Raw genomic sequence first — 24,884 nt, 5'->3', positions numbered from 1 at the left:
CGCTATAGGCTCCTTTCTTAGAGAAATACTGTTTTGGGAGAAAGAGCATTTGGAGCAATGGGGAGGAGTGCTTAACTTTTCTTCTGTTAATTGTTCCTCCAAAACCACTTTTCACCTCCTCCCCCCCCCCCCATATTGTGGCATTCTAGATGGGGATCTGCAAGGCAAACAGCTGTATGGAACTCACAGAGGGGAAAAAGTGGCTCAAGGAGGCAGTTCTGAAAAAAAGCAGTTTGCAATAGGAGGGATAAGTACTTCCTGCATCTCGTCTGCATTGACTCTTAATCATGAAGATGCCCTCTCTGCAAATACAACATTTGTCATTGCAGACAATTGCTCTACTCCTGGTCAACTGGGCTTTTGGAGTATATCAGTGGGGCTTGCCAGTGTGTTGTCACTGCCCTGCACAATCATGCATTTGTGAGATATCCATGTCTCTCTAATCTAGCAAATTTGCTCTACAATCCTACAATCCTATACACACTTTCCTGGAGCAAGCCCCATTGAACATAATGCAACTTACTTTTGAGTAGACCCACTTAGGATTGGGCTGCAATTCTGTAGTTTAGCACACTTAACAGAGTGATATGACTAACACCCATGGACAGCTCTAGAAAAATAGATCAGGCACCCATAGACAGCTGGGAGAATTCATGAACTTGCCTGTCCATAATTAGATCATTTGGAGTATGAGTTTATCATATTCATAATCATAGTGAATAACTGAGTGTTATTTCTCTGAGAAGTTTGTTGCTCGCTTGAAATATAAAATAAGGCTCTACAAAAGTCTAATCAATAGGTTTTCACCTGTCCCTAAAAATTTCATGTTTTACATAAAAAATCATTTTACCCTTTGTCTGGCTAAGCAAGTGAATCACCTTGAATGGACTGAAGCTTAGGAAGAATTCTTTTTATATACTCTCAGTCTGAATCTAAGTGGTAGATTGAGCTGGGGAAGGGGCTCTTATCAGTCACATAGGCTGGGCTAGGGCTTATAGAGAGTATCTAAATGGCATTCTGCCTAAATATCTACCCAAAATATTTGGGTAGGGAATCCCTAGCTGGAATCCCGTGCTGGAATCCCTAGCATGTACGCACTACTGAAACAGAGACGTCACTCCCGAATTGGCCTTTTCAGCCACACTAGATGCTGTTCCAGAACCACCTTTCAGAGCGCGATACCATAGTCTTTTGAGACTGAAGGTTGCCAACTTGTGTGGGTAGGGCAGTGGTTCTTAAACCTTTCAGCGCTGGGACCCGTTTTTTAGAATGATCTGTCAGGACTCACTAGAGGTGATGTCATTAACCTAGAAGTGATGTCATGGCTGGAAGTGACCTAAGCAGTTTAGACTGCAAACCTAAGCTGCAGTCAGTCAAAGGTCCCATTACACAGCATGCTCATGCTGTTATTTTGCTTAGCTTGGAACTAAAACATTCCAGTTTGGAAGTCAAAGCCAAACACAAATTTGAATCCTTCTCCAACCACATAGCCCTCCACCCTTTCCAGTGGGTCATCTTCTCACTTATTCAGGGCAAAACACCATGCCTTTCTTCCACTGGGAGCCTGTCCTGTCCAGCAGCTTTTTACTCTGTATTTTCAGTTCTATATTATCAATGGCAGCTGAGCTAGGTGCTACATGACCCATCTGAAATGGGCTTGTGACCCACCTAGTGGATTCTGACTCACAGTTTGAGAAATGCTGGGCTAGGGAATTTCCCGGAGCAAGGGCAGACAATCTCAGATATTGTAAAACTCCTTGGCTTCCAAGGCTTGGGAACTTCCATAAGAAAATAAGAAGAGCCCCGTTGGATCAGGCCAAAAGCCTATCTAGTCCAGCTTCCTATATCTCACAGTGGCCCACTAGATGAATCAGGGAACACACAAGATATCAAGAGACCTGCATCCTGGGGCCCTCCCTTGCATCACCTCCCATCCCTGAGCTGTGCCCTGTGATCAGAGGCTGCACAGCACCTTAGAGCTTTGCAGGAAAAAGGTGAAAGCAAAACTAAAATGAGACGATGATGGCAACATTATGAAGTGGGAGAAAAGAAATAGCTGAATGATTTCCAGGAGTTCTCAGGGGAATCCCATAAATATCAAGTTGCTTCTTATTGAACCAATAGACTTGTGACTTCCTTGTGAGTATACAAATTAGGCTCTTTTTCATGAATTGATTTAATCTAAGGCTTCCAGAACACTGTTCCTCAACTGTTAAATAACTGTCATGATTCCTTTGTTGTCTTCTACAGAAACACAAATTGGTCCACTTTTCTCCATGGTCCTCACAAAATTCTTCTTTTCTGAGACTGGCATTTCATAATCTTTCGGTAGACACCTTGTTGTACAGTGTCACCCACCAACACCCACAGTGTCACCCAACCTGAATCCTTTGGTTCAAGAAACCTTTATTTATTCAGCTATGAATAATTTTAAATCTGAATGGCCTATTGCTCCAATCAGTCATATGCCCTTTGTCTTTAAATCCAGAGCATTTTGTCAAGATGTGAGACAAACACATGCATACTGAACTACAATTAAGGGTGCAATCCTAATCCCTTACATCGGTGCTTTCCAGCACTGGCATAGCGGTGCCAATGGGATGTGTGCTGTATCCTGCAGTTGGGTGTCACTCATGGAGGCCTCCTCAGAGTAAGAAAATGTTTGTTCCCTTATCTCAGAGCTGCATTGCCCTTATGTCAGTGCTGAAAAGCACTGACATAAGGGGTTAGGATTGCGCCAAAGTAGGTTAAAATGCGCCAGATTCAGTGAAAATGGAGAATAGTGCTTTATGTTCAAAGATCTTGGTTAGACAAAACTCTGATGTCTTTGGAAGAAACGTGAACATTTCCACAGTCACTTTAGGTTCTTGCTGTAGTTTGTCAGGGATACTGAGTGACTGACAAAGCAGAGATAGTTTCCAAACAGATTTAAGAACACTTTAGCGAACATGTTGTTAAAGAAGTTATTTCTGCTCCTATTGATTTTTTTTCCTGCTCAATGACTTCTTTGTGTTCCAGTGAAAGTTCTATATGCACTTCTGTCCTTTGACAAGAGAGCATCCCACATAATAATAGTTCCTTAAATTGTTCCTTCTTACCAACTAGAAGGTTCGCTATCAACAGAGCATGAGAGACGGTGATAACTCTTTCCAGGAGCCTAAGACCTGATTCTGTGCAAATATTGCCTTCGGTTCATGCTCCATTAGACTTACAACCATGCAACTACTACAGCTGTCAAGAATGAGCTGGGTTTTTTCTTGCCCTACCTGTCAAAATCAGCACTTGAGAAAAAATGAGGGATAGGAAGAGAACTACACAGTCAGCCAGTGACAACCATTATAATAGGGTTGATTCCACATTTCTGTAACAGGAACTCAACTGATGAAATATTTTTCCTTGGCAGCGCTTCAGTATTTTACTTTTCTTCTTTCCTGTATTATCTTTCTATATCCCCACCTGGCAAACTATATGTTTACCTTAAGTATCAGGAGCCAACAATAAAAAACAAACTTTTCCACTGCACTACTATCCATTCCAAAAGCATATGTGTGTTACATTTCAGATTTACTTCCCATTCCAGTATTTAAATATCAGAGAAATAAAATTATGGCCCAACCCTATCTAACTCCCCACACAACAATGCAGTGGTGCCAGTGTGGCTTCCACTGCATCCTGTGGGGGTGTTTTTCTGCTGGAGGTCTCCTTCTGGTAAGGGGACATTTGTTCCCTTGTCTTTGGGTAAGCCCCAGCAGCCACTATGGCTCAACAATGGACCTGCATCAGCAACTTGTGCAAGTTCACATTGACCCAGGAAGGTAGATCAGGCTCAGGAAGGGGGCAGGATTCAGCTGCAACTCTGCTACCGATCCCAACGCCCTTCCATGCATGATCTCCCTGCTCCCATCACTGCCCCATTCCACCCCCCCCCCATTCCACCAATCTGCGGGGTTTACCATTCTGCTGGCACATTCAGGAAGACTCTGACCTTTCTGCTGGTTTATCTGCATGGTTTATCTTTCTGCACGGTTTATCTTTGCTTTGTTTCAGCCAGCACCAGCAGAAAACATGTTCCACCAATGGGGCAGCCCATTAGGATTGGGCTGCCGCTTTCTTTTTATGGCACTTCAACATATGATGCACCTAGATAAAAAACCTGTCAGGAAAGATAACAGAAATGGCAGAACATACAATGAATGGGACAATTCATAGTTTATCCTAGTCTATCATAACAAAATGAAAAGGTTCATGGACAGGGTTCTAAAGCCTAAGCATTACTAATTTGCATTCTACAGGTGGGCAAATGAAACTGAGAGGCAGCAAACGATTAATGTTCAAAGGAACTATAATATACTCGTACCTGTTCATTCTTTTTTTGTTGTTCACCTTCCCAGATAGAAGAAAGAAAATCCAACAACATGACCAACTCAACTTATTGCGTATTTATGGTTAACAAGCCCTATGCTATCACCTGTTCTGTGGTAGCTTTCTACATTCCATTTCTCTTAATGGTGCTAGCCTATTACCGGATATACATTACAGCCAGGGAACATGCACACCAGATAGGAATTCTCCAGCGTGCAGGAGCACCAGCAGATGGAAGGCCTCACCATCCAGATCAGCACAGCACACACCGAATGAAGACTGAGACGAAAGCAGCCAAGACCCTCTGTATTATCATGGGGTGCTTCTGCTTATGCTGGGCACCCTTCTTCATTACAAATGTAATAGACCCTTTTATTAATTATACTGTTCCGAATCAGCTATGGACTGCTTTTTTGTGGCTGGGATACATCAATTCTGGACTGAATCCCTTCCTTTATGCATTCTTGAACAAGTCATTCAGACGTGCCTTCCTCATCATCCTTTGCTGTGGTGATGAACGATACCGAAGGCCTTCTATCTTGGGCCAAACTGTCCCCTGTTCCACCACCACTATAAATGGATCAACTCATGTGCTAAGGTGAGTAGTTGTTGACAACTGCACTGGCGTGCTGGAGGTAGAAGGAATGATGACACTTTTTTCCCATTGTTGAATATGTTTTTTTGAGAATGAATCTGCCAGTGCTCCTGTAAGCCAGAATGTTCTGCTTGTGTGTACTACCCACACAATCAATGATATGCATTCATACAAGACAAGTAGTACATCCATATTTAAAGGGTCAGTGGTGGTACTTTTTATTATTCTGTGGAAGAAGAAGCTGTTACATCATTAAGATCAAAAAGTGCATTTGAATGAAATTCCAAAAATTGCATACCAAAATGCACATTAGTAGAGAGTTAAAAAGATGAAGGTTCCTTAGGTTTAGGTCAGGGGTGTCAAACACATTTCATACGGAGAGCCACGCAGCATTCTTGATGTCTGCTGAGGGCCGGAAGTGTTGTCATTAGGCAAGAAGTGATGTCATTAAACCAAAAATAAACACTTTTTTCTCACTTAGGAACTCATTAGCTGCAAATAACAAGAGAATATATACAAATCTTGTTCATATTTCAAGATATGGAAGAGCCCGATTTTCATGTGGGCTGTTTCAGCAGTAATACCTCAGCACTACTCAGCAACTGAAAGCCTGAGGGCCGTATTAAAAGCTTCCACGGGCCACATTCGGCCCCTGGGCCTTATGTTTGACACCCCTGGTTTAAGTCATAGTATCAATTCTAAACTGGTTCCTTAAATTTTCAATTAGTAGAAATGTGGTCTTTTAAACAAATGTTTATTTTCCTTATTGCCCTTATCTTTGGAGGAAAAAAACTGTAAAGGAAAGAGGAAAAAATTGGAGGAAAAAAACTGTAAAGAACTAAAGCTCTAGTTAGCAATGAGATGGGCTGTGCAGAAGACATTTATATAGAGGGTAGTTATATGAACAAAATCTAACAGTGTTAAGGAACTATGTGTACATGACCTCAAATATACAGTAGTTGCTTCATAAGCTCAGTATACATAAAAGTATGGAAGAGGTATCCCAAGCGAAATGGTAAATGGAGTTTCATGTGCAGGATAAGAGGAGGCTGAGATTGGCAGTGGAGGAGAAGGGCATTTTGGAACAGTTCAGAGAGAATTAAGCAAAAAAATTCTTCTACTGGCAGCAGATATTGGAGCAGAAGAATATTTTCCTTCACTTCTAAATACTTAAGTATTGTAGATCAGACACAGCTGTGCTGTGAAAATACATGGCTGTGGGTTGAAGGCCTGTGTTCCAGCAACATTACTGCAGATAAGCAGACCGGGGTCTGCTATGTGCCTAGATGGGAAACCACCTAAAAACCTCATATGCACAACTTTTGAGTTTAGTCATGGAAGGTACAATATAAGTATAATAGATACTTGTTACCACTAATATTAATTATCCTGATGTTAAGATCTTTGTCTCCTCAGCCTACACTGGGAACCTGATTCCATACTCCTATCTAGTCTCTGCATATGCTAATCCTTATCTCACATCAATATTCTCAGAAAAAAAGATAAATGCTTTGAACTTGAGAAGGAGTTTTAAAAAGATCTCATCTTTTAAACCTGCATGAACTCAGTAACCCTGTTGATCTGCTGCTGTAGGATATGAAAGGACATTATTGTGTGGGCAAAGAGGAAAACATGGTCTTTAGTTACGAGGGCTGATTGGTGACTCATATTCTTTGAGGTACAGCTTTCAGGAACTGCTCATTTGAGGGACTGACCAAAGGTTTCATCATCTTGAAAATAGCATGTGAGGTCATCAAAGTATTATGAAGAGAAAATTGGAGGAATTTGTCTTTGTGCTTTGGAACTTTCATTCAAAGAGTTTGAGTCACATAAGCAGCTGGTGCTGGACAATACTGAAATTAATATCTATTATTGTTTAAAACATTCATATTCTGGCAACTTATGAGCTCAATGGCTGTAAAAACTCAATACATTACTAAATATTCAATGAAAATCACTAAGGAACAGCAGAGAACACACCATGCTAGGGTGACTAAGACAATCTTAACTTGAGAACTCAAGATATTAAGAATTAGCCATATGCATATCTCTGGAAAGTTATTTACTTTGTTATGCTATGGAAAAATAGTCAATATTATTCAATGAATAGAATGCCACCAAAGGAAAGGCTCCATCTCCTTTGTCACCTCTAAAGGCAGACTTGTCCAGAGCAAGTGGTCAACAGATCAAAGAAAAGTTCATAATGATACAAGGCTTCTGATGCTAAAGTGCTTGTTGGTATTAAACGGGTGTGTGAATATGATCACTAGAGGTGCTTGAAACTGTTATTCATTTTTCTCAGAACTAAGCCCATTGTGTTCAGTAAGGTTTAGGCTGTAATCTTGTCTTAGGACTCAATCCTATTCAGTGTTCCAGCAAAAGGGCAGCCTTGCCAACAGGGTGTGCAGTATCTCCTGAGGAGGGAAGGCAGTAATGGATTCCTCCTCATGCTAAGGGAACATTTGTTCCCTTACCTTGGGCTGCATTTTGGCTGCATCAGTGCTGGAAAGTTGGATAGGACTGGGCTCTTACTTAGTGGAAACAAACACTTCTAGTAATAGCTGATGAAAACTGATTTAATAATTTCAGCTGCTGTCATAATAAGCGCTAACTTTTCCATTCTCCTTGGGATATAGTCGTAATCAGTTCAGAAACGTGTTCTTGTCTCCAGAAAAAAAGTACATTACAGCTTTGAATCCATTAGTTATTTGATTTTTCTCTAAACTGCTTTGTGAACTTTTGTTGAAAAGCAGTATATAAATACTAATACTAATACTAATACTAATAATAATGGCAGAACAGTGTGGCATACCAGTGCTCAGCATACCCTTTGGGGGACGACGACAATGGGTGCTTCGGGCTCAGAGTCCAATTGATTGCTATATTTTGAAGAAAAAAGCATTTTCCTTCTGGTCACCATGAATCAAGGACTCTTCTCTCTCCCCCCCCCCCATCAGCAGCAACTGTTACCCTGCACATGCCCGATCTCGTCTGATCTTGGAAGCTAAGCTGGGTCAGGCTTGGTTAGTACTTGGATGGGAGACCGCCTGGGAATACCAGGTGCTGTAAGCTTATACCATAGTTTTTCGAGACTGAAGGTTGCCAACCTCCCCCCCCCCCAATGGAATGAGGCCAGAACTCTGTGAGAAGAGTACATGTTTTGCACATAGAAAGTTCAGTCTCCAGTTAAAAGGATATCAGGTAGCAGGGCTGGAAAATACCTCTGCCAGACATTCTGGATACTGGAATGAAGGCACTAATAGTATAAGGAAGTTTCAAATGTTCATCTGTGTACCATATAGTCTGTGACTTGGTTCCTTGCTAGAGTGATCCAAAACTCTTGCTTCTGACATGATGCTTTTTCTTTGCTTTCCTTCTCCTTTTGTGTCATGCTGTGTTTGGGAATAACTACTTGTAGAAACTTTAACTCATGAAGGATACTACCTAGTGCAGGGGGTTATCCCAAGTCCTCCTGGAAATATCCTGTGAGTTTATGATGAGGGTAGGAAGATAGTAGACCAAAGAACAGGGAGTTACTGCTGCAGCTGAGGAGACAAAAAGGTATGTTTGTTCCTTATCACATTTAGATAATTTAGGAGCATTATCTTAAGCTCTTTTTTTTTTTTTACATTAGCTGCAATGATGGTTGATTTATAAAAGCTTCCAAGGAACAGAGTAGATTGTGTTTCTTCTGTATGTTTATGTTAAATTAATTTTCATGCCTCAGCATTTCCTGAACTCCACTTAAAAGTGAAAAAGCTTGCTTCATCCTGCAGGTTTCCATCCGTCTTCAGCCAGCCTGAAGCTCCTAATGATCGAACATGGCTGCTCAGGAGTGCTTGTTGTGCATGCCGCTTCATCAGAGAGCAATTTAATTTAGTTTCCTCAGCTTTGCAATCTGATGAGGAAGGTGTTTTCTGGTTCCCTGTGCAATTGTATGCATTAGTTGGGGATTAAGTGTGGTGGACCCATCTAACTGTAATCTGTGGTCCACTTTGTGAACTTAGAACTCTTTTTTTGGCTGCAGATATATCATTGTCTTTTTCTCGATGACACCATAATTAGCCAATAGAGCAGGACTGAGAGCAGTGGCACAGCTTCTTTTCCTTAGGAGCTTTTCCTTTGTGACCTTAGAACTCTTTTTTTGGCTGCAAATATATCAACCATCCTTTTCTCAATGACACCAGAATTAACCAATAGAGCAGGACTGAGTAGTGGCTCAGCTTCTTTTCCCTGCAAGCTTTTCTTGGTGTCAGCTGAATTTCTAAGGCAGCGGATCCCAAACTTTTCAACTGGAGGTTCCCTTGACCTACTGGGCCTTTGACCACAGCTCCCCAATAGAGCTACAATCCTATACATTGTATAGAGCAGCAGGTTTTTCAGGAGGATTCCTCGTCTCCCCTGACTGGTTTCTGTGGCTTCCCAGGGAGCCATGGCTCCCAGTTTGGGAGCCACATCTAAAGTTTAGTCCTCATGTTTTACAGATTCCAGGATTGGGCTGCTTTGAAGTATTACCATAGTCCAGTGCTGATGGATGTTGAGAGAAGATATTGCTTCACAAATTATGGGAGGGATAAAAGGTGTGAATGTTTTTTCAGCTATGTTAAACCTCCATTGTAACAAAGCAAACCAAAGAAAAATAAGTGAGGTTGTTTAACTGGTTAAAAAAGAGACCCAAATGTTTCTCTCTCTGCAGGATTTTCAGCAAGTACAGTCTTAGGTCACATAAATGTGGTGGTTTTTGTGGGTATGTTTTATTTCAGCACTGCAGGCAGAGGTTGTGAAAGGACCCGGTGACTCAGAATACAGTCAACTTCCCAAAAAGCTGCCTCTTTCTGTCTAAAGCTGCCCATGGGTGTGAGGTGCTGTGCGAGCCCATTCAGGTGAATTGTATCTTCAGTGCACACATGGAACAGTGACATCACAAGAAGGGAGTGACGCTTAATTGTAGCATTTTCAGGATGATAAATCAGGGCAGGAATCATAGAGGCTTTGGGAATATTCTATTTGCATGTCAAAAGCTCCTCTCAATTTGTTGAAGCTTTGGATCTTTATTGCAAGGTTTTATTTTTTTCAGCTTTATGAGAACACCATATTGTTGGGAGAGCCAAAAGAGTATATATGTTTGAGAAAATGCAGAGTTTTTGTTTTGTGTGTGTGATGTTTTGGGAGGGTGGTATATCTTGATTTCTACATTTATTATTCTAATGGGGAGGGGAGGAAACAATACTGCATTTTATTTTTGTCTGACGACATTAGCCGCAATATTTTCTGGTAGTTCCATTTTTGGATTTCTCACATTCAGGATTGGAACAGAGAAAAGGAAAGTATGTGAGTTCATTCCAGTGAGCAAGGGTGACAGGGTGCAAGGCTCATTAGCAAATTCAACCTGGCACAGTTGGAGACATCTTTTTTTGGAACATATTCACACCTGTACTTCTGTCACATTTCATTCTCTTGTCCTCTTGTTAGTTTTCATGCATCTCCTAAGCATTTACCCTTATTCCTGGTATTGTGGGTTTGGGCTCCTCTTTTTAAATTATATTTTTCTTTCTGACATCTGTACACATGCACTAATACATTTGATTGCATGTGTTAAACCTAATGGATCCAGGAAGGGTGTATATGTGTGTGTTTATCTTGAAGTGAGTTATGGAAAAGTCAGATTTAGTAAATTAGTAAAAGATGTAAATGGGAAAGTGCATATGGATGTATTCATTCAATAGAGCATAGTTATTGTAAAGAAACAAAGGCAAATGTTCCCAGTGGTGAGGCAAAAACTAAACTGTTCAGGATTGAGGAGAACCTAAGATTTATATCCAGACCAACTGTAGGGATGTTTGTACTGCTTAAGTGATGTATAAGATTTTGCATGAGGAAACCAGGACATGAAATTCCAACGATAACAAATATGAAATGTGCTGTGGACTGCCACACGTCCTTCACAGTATTCTGCAGTCAATGTACTGTGAGAAGTCTATGAGACTGAGGCACCCTTAAACTGCAGTTCTATATTTTTACTCTGAATTAAGTCCCACAGTGTTCAATGGAACTTATTCACAGCCTCATGGTCCAATCCTATCCTCCATTTACCACAGGAGAACTTGTGTTCTCCTGTTGGAAATGGCACAGTGCCTCTGTAAATCGTCTGCCACTGCTGAGCTTAAAGAAGCTAGCAGCTCCCTGCACACACCAACGGCTTACCCAGGCTACACCAAAGCAGATAAGGTACCAGCAAGGGTGGGCTGTAGGTGGATCATGTATGGTTTGGGGTGGGGAATGGACCAGACTGGGGGGTTGTTTGAGGGTGGGAGAAGAACCTAACAGCAATCATGCATGTTGGATCCTAGATTTTCCAACCGACCTCATTCCTCTCCTCGAACTTACTCCAGAAAATAGCTGACCCACAGGCGATAAGGACGCTTACTGTGAGGTGAATTAAAAAGTTTTTTGTTTAATTCTTTCTAGCTATCTGATCACTCCCAATTCTGTGCATGTTTATTTAGAAGTCCCATTGAGTTTAGTGGGGATTACTCCCAAGTAAAGCATGTATAGGATTGAGGCTCTACACTCTGTTATTTGAACCCTGAAGAAATAGAGTTACTTACCTTTGATCCCTTTGGAAAGACTTGCATGAGCGTTCAACACACTAAAAGCCCAGTCCTATTCCATGCCACTCCATAGCATGCAGCCATGCCAGTGAAGCGTGTTCTACATGCTGTTGTGTTAGGGGGTGATTGGATGACCAGAGAGAGTTAAGCATAAAACTTATTTTTGCGATACAGTATAACTCAACCACAAATTAGCTAAATACCAACAACAATTTGCGTAGTTCCATAATGTCATGATTTATTCTTGGTAACTACTGTTTTCAAAAATGAAAGTATAGAAGGGAAACCTGCAATGAGAAAAATATTTGGAGGTGTACACAAACTGGAAAATGTTTGCTTTATTTGATCAAATGTGCAGCCATTATAGATTTGCTATCTGTAACTATTTGGACATTAATTGGACATTAAAACATAAGCAGCTCTCTTATTGAAAGAAAGGCATGCTTGAATGAATTCCAAACTGCATGGAGTTGAAATAGTAGTGTTAAAAATGTGATTGATTCCTGCATTTTTTTATAGCTACTAATGGTGGGTTTGGGTTTCAGTTTCATATACCTCTGAAGGAGGAAGATTCTTCAATGAAGCATGATAAAATAATAAAGTTTTTACTGCAACCAAGGCAAGATGCTTAAATTAAAATATCTTGCTATCTGTGGAAAACAAGAGATATAAAACAGGAGAGTCGCCTCTTTCAGTGGAACAAATGCAGTTTGTATAAGGTTAAGCAAGCTTTTGTACACTTCACTGAACATTTAGGAAGACATTTACGCTGTTTGAAAGCTTATACAGATCCTTATACTATCAACAAATGTTTTTGCAATAAAAGTCTCTCATTCTTGGGAGAAAAAAAAAACAAATTGTCTCAAGGAATTCACACTGTTGTAGTTATGTGTAAGAAACTGGAACACTATTCAATGTATGTATTTTTACAACCGGATGTAGACGTTTGCACTGATACTGTTGAGGTGGATGGTTGTGAATCTTCTGGGAAAGAAAGAAAGGCCATGTCTGCTCAAGATTGCTAGCTGGCATCAAGTTGAATTAGCTATTCAAAGTTTGTCTTCTGATGATGGCAACAGGCAGCCCAATCCTAAGCCACGCAGGTGCCCAGTGGTACAGCAGCACTGAAATGGCCACCACTGTATCCTGTGGGGCTGGGGCAGCTGACGGAGTCTCCTTGGGGTAAGAAAATGTTTGTTCCCTTACCCTGGATAAAGCCCCAGTGGGTCTCCTTGGAGCTGTGCCTACTACCCTTGCACTACTCATCCATCTAAACCAGAGGTCTCCAAACTGGAAACCACTGTGTCCCAAAAAAGCCCTCCTTGTCCCAAGTGACACCGTTCTGCTACGGCATTGTGTTTTTTCAAGCTGTACTGAACACAGGGATGCAGAATGGTAAGCGCCACTCATGGGGGGAGGACTTTTTCCAAACCCTGGATCTGGCCCACAGCCCCGAGTTTGGAGACCTCTGATCTAAAGTAGTGGCCAAATTCTGTGGCAGTGACTTCCATACATTATGCAAAGTGTGTGAAGAGGTGTTTTCCCATCTGACCTGTGTGGTTGCTGGCTTGCTTTAAGATATCTAGAGCTGATTATTGCAGAGTGCCTAAAGCTGCACAGTCCAAGAGCCTTTCCAGAAGCAACGCAGCTGATGTGGCAGTAAACACAGTAACACTAATAAAACTGTCTCCAACAAACTAGAGGAAGAGACAGAGTTGCTGTGAGGGGAAAGAAAAAAAAAAGACCACTTGGTGTTAATTTTGTGCCCCTTTGTTTTTCAAGTGACCTTTAGAAAGCTCCATGTGAGTCAGAACCATAATTTTCTTGACTGCCATGATTTTAGGTTCCTTTGTATTCGCTTTGCCTCCTACATAACAAGCTGAAAGTAGCTTGGTCTGCCAGGAGATGTGCTAACGACTACTGGCTCCAGCTCTGTTCCGAGATACAGATAGCAGCTGACACAGGCAACATCAAGGGGATGTATGATGGTATCAAGCAGGCCCTAGGTCCAACACAGAAGAAAATTGCCCCTCTGAAGTCTGCCGCAGGCGAGGTCATCCAGGATCGGGCGCAGCAGATGGAACGCTGGGTGCAGCACTACTCTGAGCTGTATTCCCAAGAAAATGCAGTAACCGCGGAAGCACTGAACAACATTGAGTGCCTGCCTGTGCTGGAGGAGCTTGACAGTGAACCAACCCTAGAAGAACTTCACGTGGCCCTGGACTCCCTTGCCTTTGGCAAGGCACCTGGAAAAGACAGCATTCCTGCTGAAGTCCTAAAGTGCTGCAAAGAGATCATCGTCACTGAGCTGCATGAAATCCTTTGTCTCTGCTGGAGAGAAGGTGTAGTACCTCAAGACATGAGGGATGCAAACATCATCACGCTGTACAAGAACAAAGGCGACAGGGGTGACTGCAACAACTACCATGGCATCTCTCTCCTTAGCGTTGTAGGAAAGCTGTTTGCCCGAGTTGCACTAAAGAGGCTCCAGGTACTTGCAGAGAGCGTTTATCCAGAATCACAGTGCGGATTCCGAGCCAACAGGTCCACCACTGATATGGTATTCTCCCTTAGACAACTGCAGAGAAATGCAGGGAACAACGACAGCCACTCTTTATAGCCTTCATAGATCTCACGAAGGCTTTCGACCTGGTCAGCAGGGATGGCCTCTTCAAGATTCTCCCCAAGATTGGATGTCCACCCAGGCTCCTCAGCATCATCAGATCCTTCCACAAGGACATGAAGGGCACTGTTGTCTTTGATGGCTCCACATCAGACCCCTTTGACATCCAAAGTGGCGTGAAGCAGGGCTGTGTTCTTGCACCAACCTTGTTTGGGATCTTCTTCGCTGTCCTGCTGAAGCAGGCCTTTGGAACTACAACAGAAGGCATCTATCTCCGGACCAGATCAAACGGAAAGTTCTTCAACCTCTCCAGACTGAAAGCAAAGTCCAAAGTCCAGCTGAAATGTCTGCGTGACTTCCTATTTGCCAACGATGCAGCTATCACTACCCACTCTGCCAAAGATCTCCAGCAGCTGATGGATCGTTTTAGCAAGGCCTGCCAAGATTTTGGACTTGGTTCAGGATGTGGACTCACCTCCCTGCATTACAATCTCTGCGCATGAACTGGAGGTTGTCCATGACTTTGTGTACCTTGGCTCAACAATCTCCGACACTCTTTCTCTCGATACCGAGCTACTACTAGCTTGGTCTTCAAAGTACATTTTCTGATGACATCCTAGACAATCATGTGAACCAGATTTCTGAGCAATTCCTTCCTGCTGTTCTCCAATCTAGCGCCACAATACCTTCTGCTTTGGGCATTACCATGTTGCCAACATTATGGTTTTACCATAACATACATGTTGGCAACCTTCAGACTCGAAAGACTATGGTATCGCACTCTGAATGGTGGTTCTGGAACAGTGTCTAGTGTGGCTGAAAAGGCCGATTCGGGAGTGACAATCCCTTCCACACTGGGAGCAAGTGCAGTCTGTCCCTGGCCTGTCCCCCTGGCTATGGGCCTTCCTTCTTTGCCTCTTAGCCTCAGACTGTTGGCCAAGTGTCTCTTCAAACTGGGAAAGGCCATGCTGCACAGCCTGCCTCCAAGCGGGCCACTCAGAGGCCAGGGCTTCCCACCTGTTGAGGTCCACTCCTAAGGCCTTCAGATCCCTCTTGCAGATGTCCTTGTATCGCAGCTGTGGTCTACCTATAGGGCGCTTTCCTTGCTCGAGTTCTCCATAGAAGAGATCCTTTGGGATCCGGCCATCATCCATTCTCACAACATGACCGAGCCAACGCAGGTGTCTCTGTTTCAGCAGTGCATACATGCTAGGGATTCCAGCACGTTCCAGGACTGTGTTGTTTGGAATTTTGTCCTGCCAGGTGATGCCGAGGATGCGTTGGAGGCAGCGCATGTGGAAAGCGTTCAGTTTCCTCTCCTGTTGTGAGTGAAGAGTCCATGACTCGCTGCAGTACAGAAGTATACTCAGGACACAAGCTCTGTAGACCTGGATCTTGGTATGTTCCGTCAGCTTCTTGTTGGACCAGACTCTCTTTGTGAGTCTGGAAAACGTGGTAGCTGTTTTACCGATGCGCTTGTTTAGCTCGGTATCGAGAGAAAGAGTGTCGGAGATCGTTGAGCCAAGGTACACAAAGTCATGGACGACCTCCAGTTCATGCACAGAGATTGTAATGCAGGGAGGTAAGTCCGCATCCTGAACCATGACCTGTGTTTTCTTCAGGCTGATTGTCAGTCCAAAATCTTGGCAGGCCTTGCTAAAACGATCCATGAGCTGCTGGAGATCTTTGGCAGAGTGGGTAGTGACAGCTGCATCGTCGGCAAAGAGGAAGTCACGCAGACATTTCAGCTGGACTTTGGACTTTGCTCTCAGTCTGGAGAGGTTGAAGAGCTTTCCGTCTGATCTGGTCCGGAGATAGATGCCTTCTGTTGCAGTTCCAAAGGCCTGCTTCAGCAGGTCAGCAAAGAAAATCCCAAACAAGGTTGGTGCAAGAACACAGCCCTGCTTCACTCCGCATCAGATGTCAAAGGGGTCTGATGTGGAGCCATCGAAGACAACAGTGCCCTTCATATCCTTGTGGAAAGACCTGATGATGCTGAGGAGCCTGGGTGGACATCCGATCTTGGGGAGAACCTTGAAGAGGCCATCTCTGCTGACCAGGTCAAAAGCCTTTGTGAGATCTATGAAGGCTATAAAGAGTGGCTGTCGTTGTTCCCTGCATTTCTCCTGCAGTTGTCTAAGGGAGAATACCATATCAGTGGTGGACCTATTGGCTCGGAATCCACACTGCGATTCTGGATAGACGCTCTCTGCAAGTACCTGGAGCCTCTTTAGTGCAACTCGGGCAAACAGCTTTCCTACAACGCTAAGGAGAGCGATGCTGCGGTAGTTGTTGCAGTCACCCCTGTCACCTTTGTTCTTGTACAGCGTGATGATGTTTGCATCCCTCATGTCTTGAGGTACTCCACCTTCTCTCCAGCAGAGACAGAGGATTTCATGCAGCTCAGTGATGATGATCTCTTTGCAGCACTCTTTACCATAACAGCCACACTCTTTTTAGCCCAGGTGGTTATCCTTGAAAGTATCTGAAAATTTCAGTTTTCTACGGCTGTCGTACTAATTCTAGTGAACTACACTAGACTACTCTAGTGCACTGCACTAAAATTACATTTCTTATTTTAACACAGGGTTAAAAAGCAAACCAAGTATCATAGTAAAGTAGTTTCCCCTGTGAAAGATATTGGTTCTTAAAGATAGAACTAGTTGGTCACAATCCTGGTTACATTGCCTTGATTTTTGCTATGTAAGCATTAGCCAATTCTGGTTTTGCCATCAAAACAGAGAAAGCAGGAAGATGAGGCCAAGGGTGAGTTGATGTCATTTACTGTGGTTTTCTAAAACTTCTTTTGAAGGGCTCCTGTTCACTAGAAGGGCTCCTGTTCACTAGAAATACCCTTTTGTTTTCATGTGTCTCTTGCCTTTAATCTTTTTGTTTTAATTTTTCACATTTGATGTAAAACAGAGACCTGAAAAGCAAAGTCTCCAGAGGCAGAACAGAAGCACACATTATTTCAGGCAAATTGTTATGCACTATCAAGGAATAATTGAGCAATGTTGGAAGAAACTCTTTCTCAATGCAGCTAAGAATATTCACACTCATCCTAAATTGCATTGTCTGCCACTGGACAGAATCGAAAAGACAGCTCTTTTATTTTCTTGTTTGACTGGATTTCCAGCTTCCTGATCCTCAAGGCTACCTACCTCTCTAGTTATTAATCAGAAACACTTGATGTGTTTGCAGGAAAGTACCTGAATCTCTGAAATGATGTTACTTGTAGTCTAACCCTTTCTTCATTTATCTTTGAGAATGTCACATTGTGTTTCTCTTTTATTTTAGCAAAAAGAACTGCTTTTTGGGTTGCCGTTGTCAGATCAGTGTGCGTACAGAGTACTGTTAGGCTCGTGCAAGCCCAAAGAAGTGTCTATGTTCCAGTAGGGAGGCTTCCATGTTGACTTTCTTTTATGCTGTGGAACAGAAGGTAGTTTCACAGTCCTCCACTTGGAACAGCAGGCATTTCAGAGTTGGGGAGAGGGAAAAGACAGCCAAGAAATGGTATGATATCACCTAGTGATGGGCAGGAGCACATTATACAAGGGTGCTTGAATTAGTGCCTTTGTGAAAGAAGTGGGAGAGCTCACTTTCTGCAGCGCCTCAAACCAGCTGATTTCTTAATTATCCATCTTAATTGCTTAGTGAATCTTATTATAAAGACCCATTTACATAGACTTTAACCTTCATTAACTTCTGCTTTGAAAAAATACCTTTTAAAAAACAATCAAGTTTCTGTTGTCAGAGATAATTAGACATCGTGAGCAAAAATTGTTGATTAACGAAATGTCTTGCACTTTTGTTGTTTTGAAAAAGAGCTTTGCCAGTATTTACTGGCATATGCTCAGGCATCTTAGAAAACACAAAATGCAACGAGGCACCAAGCAACTTGGCATCATAGCTGTCGGCATGGAACCAGAAGTTCAGTGTCAGTTCCAGAAGTGCTGAACACTCTCTGGTATGTTTCGGATGAAAATCAGTTCTCATAAGTGTGAAGCAAAGCACAGTGAAAGCCTTTGGCACTCTACCTGGGGAAGTGCAATGCTGGGTTCTAAGTTACTCACCATTTTGAAAGAAATCCAAAAGTCATGGATAGTTCACAACAGGTTCAATTGACTGAAGACGTACTTTGACTAATGGTTAATGTAAACTTTTGTTTGTAGCCTGCTTAAGATATATGAACTGTTATCTTTGTTGTGTGTGTTGGCAACCTTCAGTCTCGAGAGACTATGGTATCACGCTCTGAAAGGTGGTTTTCGAACATCGTCTAGTGTGGCTGAAAAGGCCAATTCGGAAGTGACAATCCCTTCCACAACGGGAGCAAGTGCAGTTTGTCCCTGGTCTGTCTCCCTGGCTATGGGCTGCCCTTCTTTGCCTCTTTGCCTCAGACTGTTGGCCAAGTGTCTCTTCAAACTGGGAAAGGCCATGCTGCACAGCCTGCCTCCAAGCGGGCCACTCAGAGGCCAGGGTTTCCCACTTGTTGAGGTCCACTCCAAAGGCCTTCAGATCCCTCTTGCAGATGTCCTTGTATCGCAGCTGTGGTCTACCTGTAGGGCGCTTTCCTTGCACGAGTTCTCCATAGAGGAGATCCTTTGGGATCCGGCCATCATCCAGTCTCACGACATGACCGAGCCAACGCAGTTGTCTCTGTTTCAGCAGTGCATACATGCTAGGGATTCCAGCACTTTCCAGGACTGTGTTGTTAGGAACGTTGTCCTGCCAGGTGATGCCGAGAATGCGTCGGAGGCAGCGCACGTGGAAAGCGTTCAGTTTCCTCTCCTGTTGTGAGCGAAGAGTCCATGACTCGCTGCAGTACAGAAGTGTACTCAGGACGCAAGCTCTGTAGACCTGGATCTTGGTATGTTCCGTCAGCTTCTTGTTGGACCAGACTCTCTTTGTGAGTCTGGAAAACGTGGTAGCTGCTTTACCGATGCGCTTGTTTAGTTCGGTATCGAGAGAAAGAGTGCCAGAGATCGTTGAGCCAAGGTACACAAAGTCATGGACAACCTCCAGTTCATGCGCAGAGATTGTAATGCAGGGAGGTGAGTCCACATCCTGAACCATGACCTGTGTTTTCTTCAGGCTGATCGTCAGTCCAAAATCTTGGCAGGCCTTGCTAAAACGATCCATGAGCTGCTGGAGATCTTTGGCAGAGTGGGTAGTGACAGCTGCATCGTCGGCAAAGAGGAAGTCATGCAGACATTTCAGCTGGACTTTGGACTTTGCTCTCAGTCTGGAGAGGTTGATGAGCTTTCCGTCTGATCTGGTCCGGAGATAGATGCCTTCTGTTGCGGTTCCAAAGGCATGCTTCAGCAGGACAGCAAAGAAAATCCCAAACAAGGTTGGTGCAAGAACACAGCCCTGCTTCATGCCGCTTCGGATGTCAAAGGGGTCTGATGTGGAGCCATCGAAGACAACAGTGCCCTTCATGTCCTTGTGGAAGGATCGGATGATGCTGAGGAGCCTGGGTGGACATCCAATCTTGGGGAGAATCTTGAAGAGGCCATCCCTGCTGACCAGGTCAAAAGCCTTCGTGAGATCTATGAAGGCTATAAAGAGTGGCTGTCGCTGTTCCCTGCATTTCTCCTGCAGTTGTCTAAGGGAGAATACCATATCAGTGGTGGACCTGTTGGCTCGGAATCTGCACTGTGATTCTGGATGTTATCTTTAGTTGGTAGATATTTGTCACACACACACCATGTGCCTAAAATTTGCACTCTCTCCTTTTTCTTTGTTATTGTTGGGTGCAAACCACGCACACTCTCCTGAGCATCCGTCTCTGCATCCTGTGACCCTACAAGAACTACAGTCTGCTTCCTGACTGTTTGGTAAATCTTCTTTCAGTTTGCCAAATCCTGGAGGAGAGGGGAGACTTATTTTCCAAGCTTCACCCACCCAGACTGTGAAGAGCGCCAGGAAGGAGGGTCATTGCAGTGGGATCAGAAGAGGTAGCCTCCTACCACTATGATTCTTTTCCTGCTGTCCTTCCTTTGAGGAAAGGAAGTAAGCAAGTAGAGGGTCACAGTGACACCTCTTCCACCTCTACCTCTTTTAGCACCACTTCCTTATTCACTTCCTTTGTGGGATGTGAGCAGAAAGAGGATCACAGCAATGGCAGTAGTGGAGATAAGGACAGGGTGCCTCTATTGCTGCTGCCATCACTGCAATCTTCTCACCCCTACCCTAGTAGGGCGAGCAGCTGGAGTCTCACGAAGAGAGCAGCGCACTTCAAGTAAGCTCTGGTTGCTGCTTCATTTGTAACACTGCATTCCTATCTTCATACATCCAAGCATATCTCATTTCTGCTAACAGTTTTTGAAGAAGCAGGTGCCATTGTGGTGGTGGGAGAGATTTTCCTGGTATGCCTTCAGAAGGGTGAAAACTGTTGGAAAAGTGGACTGCTGGGCATAAAAGTCTGGTTGGGTAGCTGTATGAAGCCCTTAGCAATAGTCTCTTATCATTTTCCCTGCTGCTTTACCTTGTCCCAACCTTTTTCCTCAGCATTTTAAGAAAAGGACTCATTATCAAGTGCTGCCTGCATCTCCAAAGCCCCTCATTTTACTCTTTATGATCAGTCATCACACAGGTGTTGTAAATCCTGCTTGATAGCTGCTCCAGTTGAAATGCAACAGACATACAACAGCTGAGCAAGTCAGTATTGCTCCTTGGGTCAATAGGTGACACTGAGCTGTGTTCTCACTGCATTGATGCTGGGCCGGATCTCACTCAGTGAGAACAGATGAGTTGTTCAGATGAGTGTTCTCACTCATGGCATTGATGCTGGGCCGGATCATTAACCTAAATGGTTTGTGTTGCCGTTTAAAATCCAGCTATTGTATGGAGAAAACTCATTGGATAAAGGCCAAAAGCATCTGCGGTTGATTTCATCTACAAGGGGGTGGGGAAATTGGCAAGGTTGTTATGTCTTGTACTTGTGCTGAAACTGAATCCCTTTAAACTCTAAGATACATGTACTGTTTCACTTTAATCATTTGTTAGGTACAGTGACAATGTGTCACTATTTCTGATGCGAAAAATAATCACCAGACAGCATAAATGCTTTGAATTTGTCTGGAAGAGCAACTCTTTTCATTTTGCCATTCCCTCCCTCCCGTGTATTCCTTAAACCTTTTAATCTCTATAACAGGTTTTTTTAAGGCTGGATTTATTTTAAAAAAATTAATAATATAAGTAGAGCATTTATTCTCACCTTGAGATTTGTTTAAACCTTAAAGCTACCTTCCAGTATTTGGAATATGTCTATTAATATGTCAGATAAAATGATCTTTCCAAAATGTTAGCTTACTTTTATGTGGAGAAATTGCAGAGAGCATTATTATTTTGAATTGCTGAAATAATAATTATATGTGATCAGCTCATCATAGCTGCATGACTCCCTGAGAGCACTTTCAGAATTATTTCCCTGGAGGCCTATGTATGAAATACAATATATTGCTGTTGGCAATCTATGTGAATCATTGAGGACTACTTGGTAAGCAACAGGAATGCAGTAACCTGCTCGATAGCAGCTCTGTCCTGAAAAACCAGTTTGATGTGCAATACCAAGATAGCAACACCTTCCTGTGTACTAGTGAATGAACTAATATACTGGCTGTCAACTGGTATATACGCTAGCATCAATAGCGTGATGCTATTTCCTACTTCCTAGCTAAACTATTGTTTAGCAGTCTGTAGAGATGGGCCCTTGATTTATGTTGTCTTGACTCAAGACACGCAAAAACACTGTTTTTGATAATTCAAGTCAACTCAAGTCATGCAGGTCACTGACTCCAACTTGACTCATGACTTGGGGCCAGTGACTTGAAAAAAGAGTCGGGAGTTGAAATGGCTTGAGGCCCGACTCTCTTTATGTGTCTGTGTTCTTGCTTACTTTTTTTTTTTTGCTGCTTTCATGTCATACTGAAGACCTTGTGGGTGATACGGAAGCCAGCCTTCAGACCGTCAGTGGCAGTAGACATGGTGGGAGGAGGGTAGGTTGGCTCCATGATATTGGGGCTGGGGGGTTTAGGGGAGGAGGAACACTCACAATCACCAATACCTTCTCCCTTTTTCTGTGAAATTTTGCTCAAGGAAGCCATTGACTTGCGACTCGTTTTTCAAAATGACTGTACTTGCAAGTTGAAAGACTCAAAATTTTGTTCACGTCGAGTCACAAGAGCCATGCACAAGTTGGCTCGCAAGTTGAGTCAAGTCGTGGGGTCGCTGACTCGCAACGCAGGCTCAGAGACTGGAGCACATCTGGCTGGCTATCTTTCTGTTGGTACCTGGAGTAATGTCTGCACTTTATACTTCTTGCAAAGTTCTGCCCATCTGTATCGGATACTGGATTTGGGAGATCTGTTGCCAGATTTTGGATAATACGAGTATTTCGGTCTCCTCTAAGCTTTTCAGCCTATGGCCATGAGATGCTAAGCTTCAGGGTTAGTTCTCCTTGCAGCGTGTTCAGAAGATGGCTGCTGCTATCCGGGTTTAAAAGACTCACTCAGGAGAACTATAAATCTTATAAAAGAGAAAACCTCTTGTACTGAACTAACTTGAGATGTTTATCTTATGCCATAACAGAAAGGCAAAGGGGTGGATAGCAATTAGGACTCAAAGGCACCGCAACAAGTAAGATAAATGTATTTTGGTAGAAATCTGTTCTGTAAAAAGGAGATAAGGTTGCAAATAGAATTCCTTTGTTATAAGACTGGAGATAAAGCTTTGGGTGTGTGTGTGTGTGTGTGTGTGTGTGTGTGTGTGTGTGTGTGTGTGTGTGTGTGTGTGTGTGTGTTAGGTTGAATCTAGAGAGGAATGTGTTTACATCCAGGACAACTTGAGCCTGGGATCCATTGACTTACCAATACATTAACTTTCTTTTAAATTGTTGTGTGTTCTGTTCTGTCCTGAAAGAAAGTCATCCCAGGTGAGGTGACTGGGGGTACTGCTAATTCATGGCCCCAGTAGCCATACTAATTTAATCAGTAAACCAATTTAACCAGTAAATATGAGGTTTTCAGGAGCAATTTCATGGTCAGAATGTTATAATTCTGCTCGTTTTTCTGCTTGAGCTCTTGAAAACCCACATGGATGATTAGTTCCTATTCAGGGGTTTCACATTTATGCTTCTATGAGAATAATTCCAAAAAATAAACATTGTATTGGAATAAGCTTGCCTGACTCCATCCTTCTTTAACAAGGTAATATGGATGCTTGCTAGTGACTGAAGGCAATTTATGCCCATGTCATGGTCCTCATGCCTTCCACCTGAAGGAAGCAGTGAAACTTCATTCTTTCATGCTTTCAAAATATTCAAATACTAGGCAGTGTTGCTCATTGTGTGAAACTTCTATTTTTTCCCCACTTCCTTTCCTATCATGGATATGATCTAATTGATAATTGTGCAGACTGAGTTTCTTCTAACAGACCATTGAATTGTCCTTGTTAAAAGCAAACTAAATATAATCATTTGAATATCAACACTAGCAAATGACCCTTCACCATTAGCTGATATGCCACATATCAGGTTGAGCAAGGGAAACTGGACTATGGAAGGAAGTGTCAGGTAGAAACCATGATTGCCTTGTCTTCTAATGTGCCAGAGAACGGAACATGCTGAGAAAGTACCTGGGTTGAAACGTGGCAAACTGATTTCAGAATTCTAAAGAATAGACCTTGCTGTGAAGGATAATGTGTACAAATGACCTTTCTGCTTATTAGTTGCATTGGGACACTGCTGTGTCCTTTGAGCATAGTCATTGTAGGCTCCCTATCACGGTCTTTCTGATCTGAGCATGCATTTTGCATAACTTAAATTAAATATTATTTCAGCAAATTAAATCGCTCTGCTGTTTTATATGCATGACTGCTTCCGATTTCAATATGCTTTGCCCAGCCCACTGCGTAATGAATTAACTTTGCATTCTGCAGTTTGGGAGCATTGGCATGTAATAGGAATCTAATTTTCTTAAGAGTTGCTGAAGGCCATTGGCAGCAATTTCCCAGGTGTTCCATTAATGCCTCCCTCACAGATGACGCACTGGCAGCTAAGTCTGCTCCCGGTGGCTTGCCCTTATCCACATTTGGCAGCTGCTGGCCTCCTCCACTTTGCTGTCAAACTCATTGAGTGCTGCAGGGCAGACTGTGGTTCCTCAGTATTGCTCCCCACCAATCAATAAAGTACAGTATCAGTCTGAGGCAGGGCAAGTGATTTCTCTGTCTGCAGTGACATTGCCTGCTTATCGGGCATCACATTTATGTTCTTCTGAGCCTGGGGATAAGTGGAAAGGCTGTTGTTCAGCTATGTCAGCGATGATGAATGGAAAGTTTAATTAGCAGGAGGGCTTTGCTGATAAAACAGAACATTTTCTGTTGTCTTGGGGCCCCAAATCTGATTGCTTGTGAATGCTTCCTAGCCACTGGATGATGTCAGAACTACTCTCGCCTTCCTCCAGCTTGGCATTTGAATAGTAGATATTCATGTTTCTTTATTCACAGAGCCCACATAGTGTATGTGTGAGGTCTCACCCATACAATGTTACTTTAATATCATAATTACTGTTATCTTTGGAAAGGAGCATCTGGAGAATGAGAATGGAGAGCAGGTTGACCCCTGTCAGCTGGAGAGCCTCAGTGTATCATTGAAGCCGGAAACTTTGATCTCAGGTGTTCAATCCTTGTTCTT

At 43.0% G+C, this 24,884-nt stretch overlaps 1 protein-coding gene and 1 pseudogene across 1 annotated transcript in view; both read left to right on the top strand.

Annotated features, from left to right (window-relative positions):
- The window catches only part of HTR4 (5-hydroxytryptamine receptor 4), a 148,362-nt gene that overhangs the window by 72,132 nt on the left and 51,346 nt on the right, over nt 1-24,884 (top strand). Inside the window, exon 5 of the mRNA XM_066617370.1 lies at nt 4,392-4,960. Within this exon, the coding sequence (XP_066473467.1) occupies nt 4,392-4,960 (569 nt within the window). The remainder of the gene's footprint in view (nt 1-4,391; nt 4,961-24,884) is intronic.
- On the top strand, nt 7,910-8,029 carry LOC136642821 (5S ribosomal RNA; annotated as a pseudogene).

This window comes from Tiliqua scincoides, chromosome 2, assembly GCF_035046505.1.
Source record: "Tiliqua scincoides isolate rTilSci1 chromosome 2, rTilSci1.hap2, whole genome shotgun sequence".
NCBI classification, from domain to species: Eukaryota; Metazoa; Chordata; class Lepidosauria; order Squamata; family Scincidae; genus Tiliqua; species Tiliqua scincoides.
Note: the sequence above shows the minus strand (reverse complement) of the source record. Positions and strands in the feature narration are given on the sequence as shown.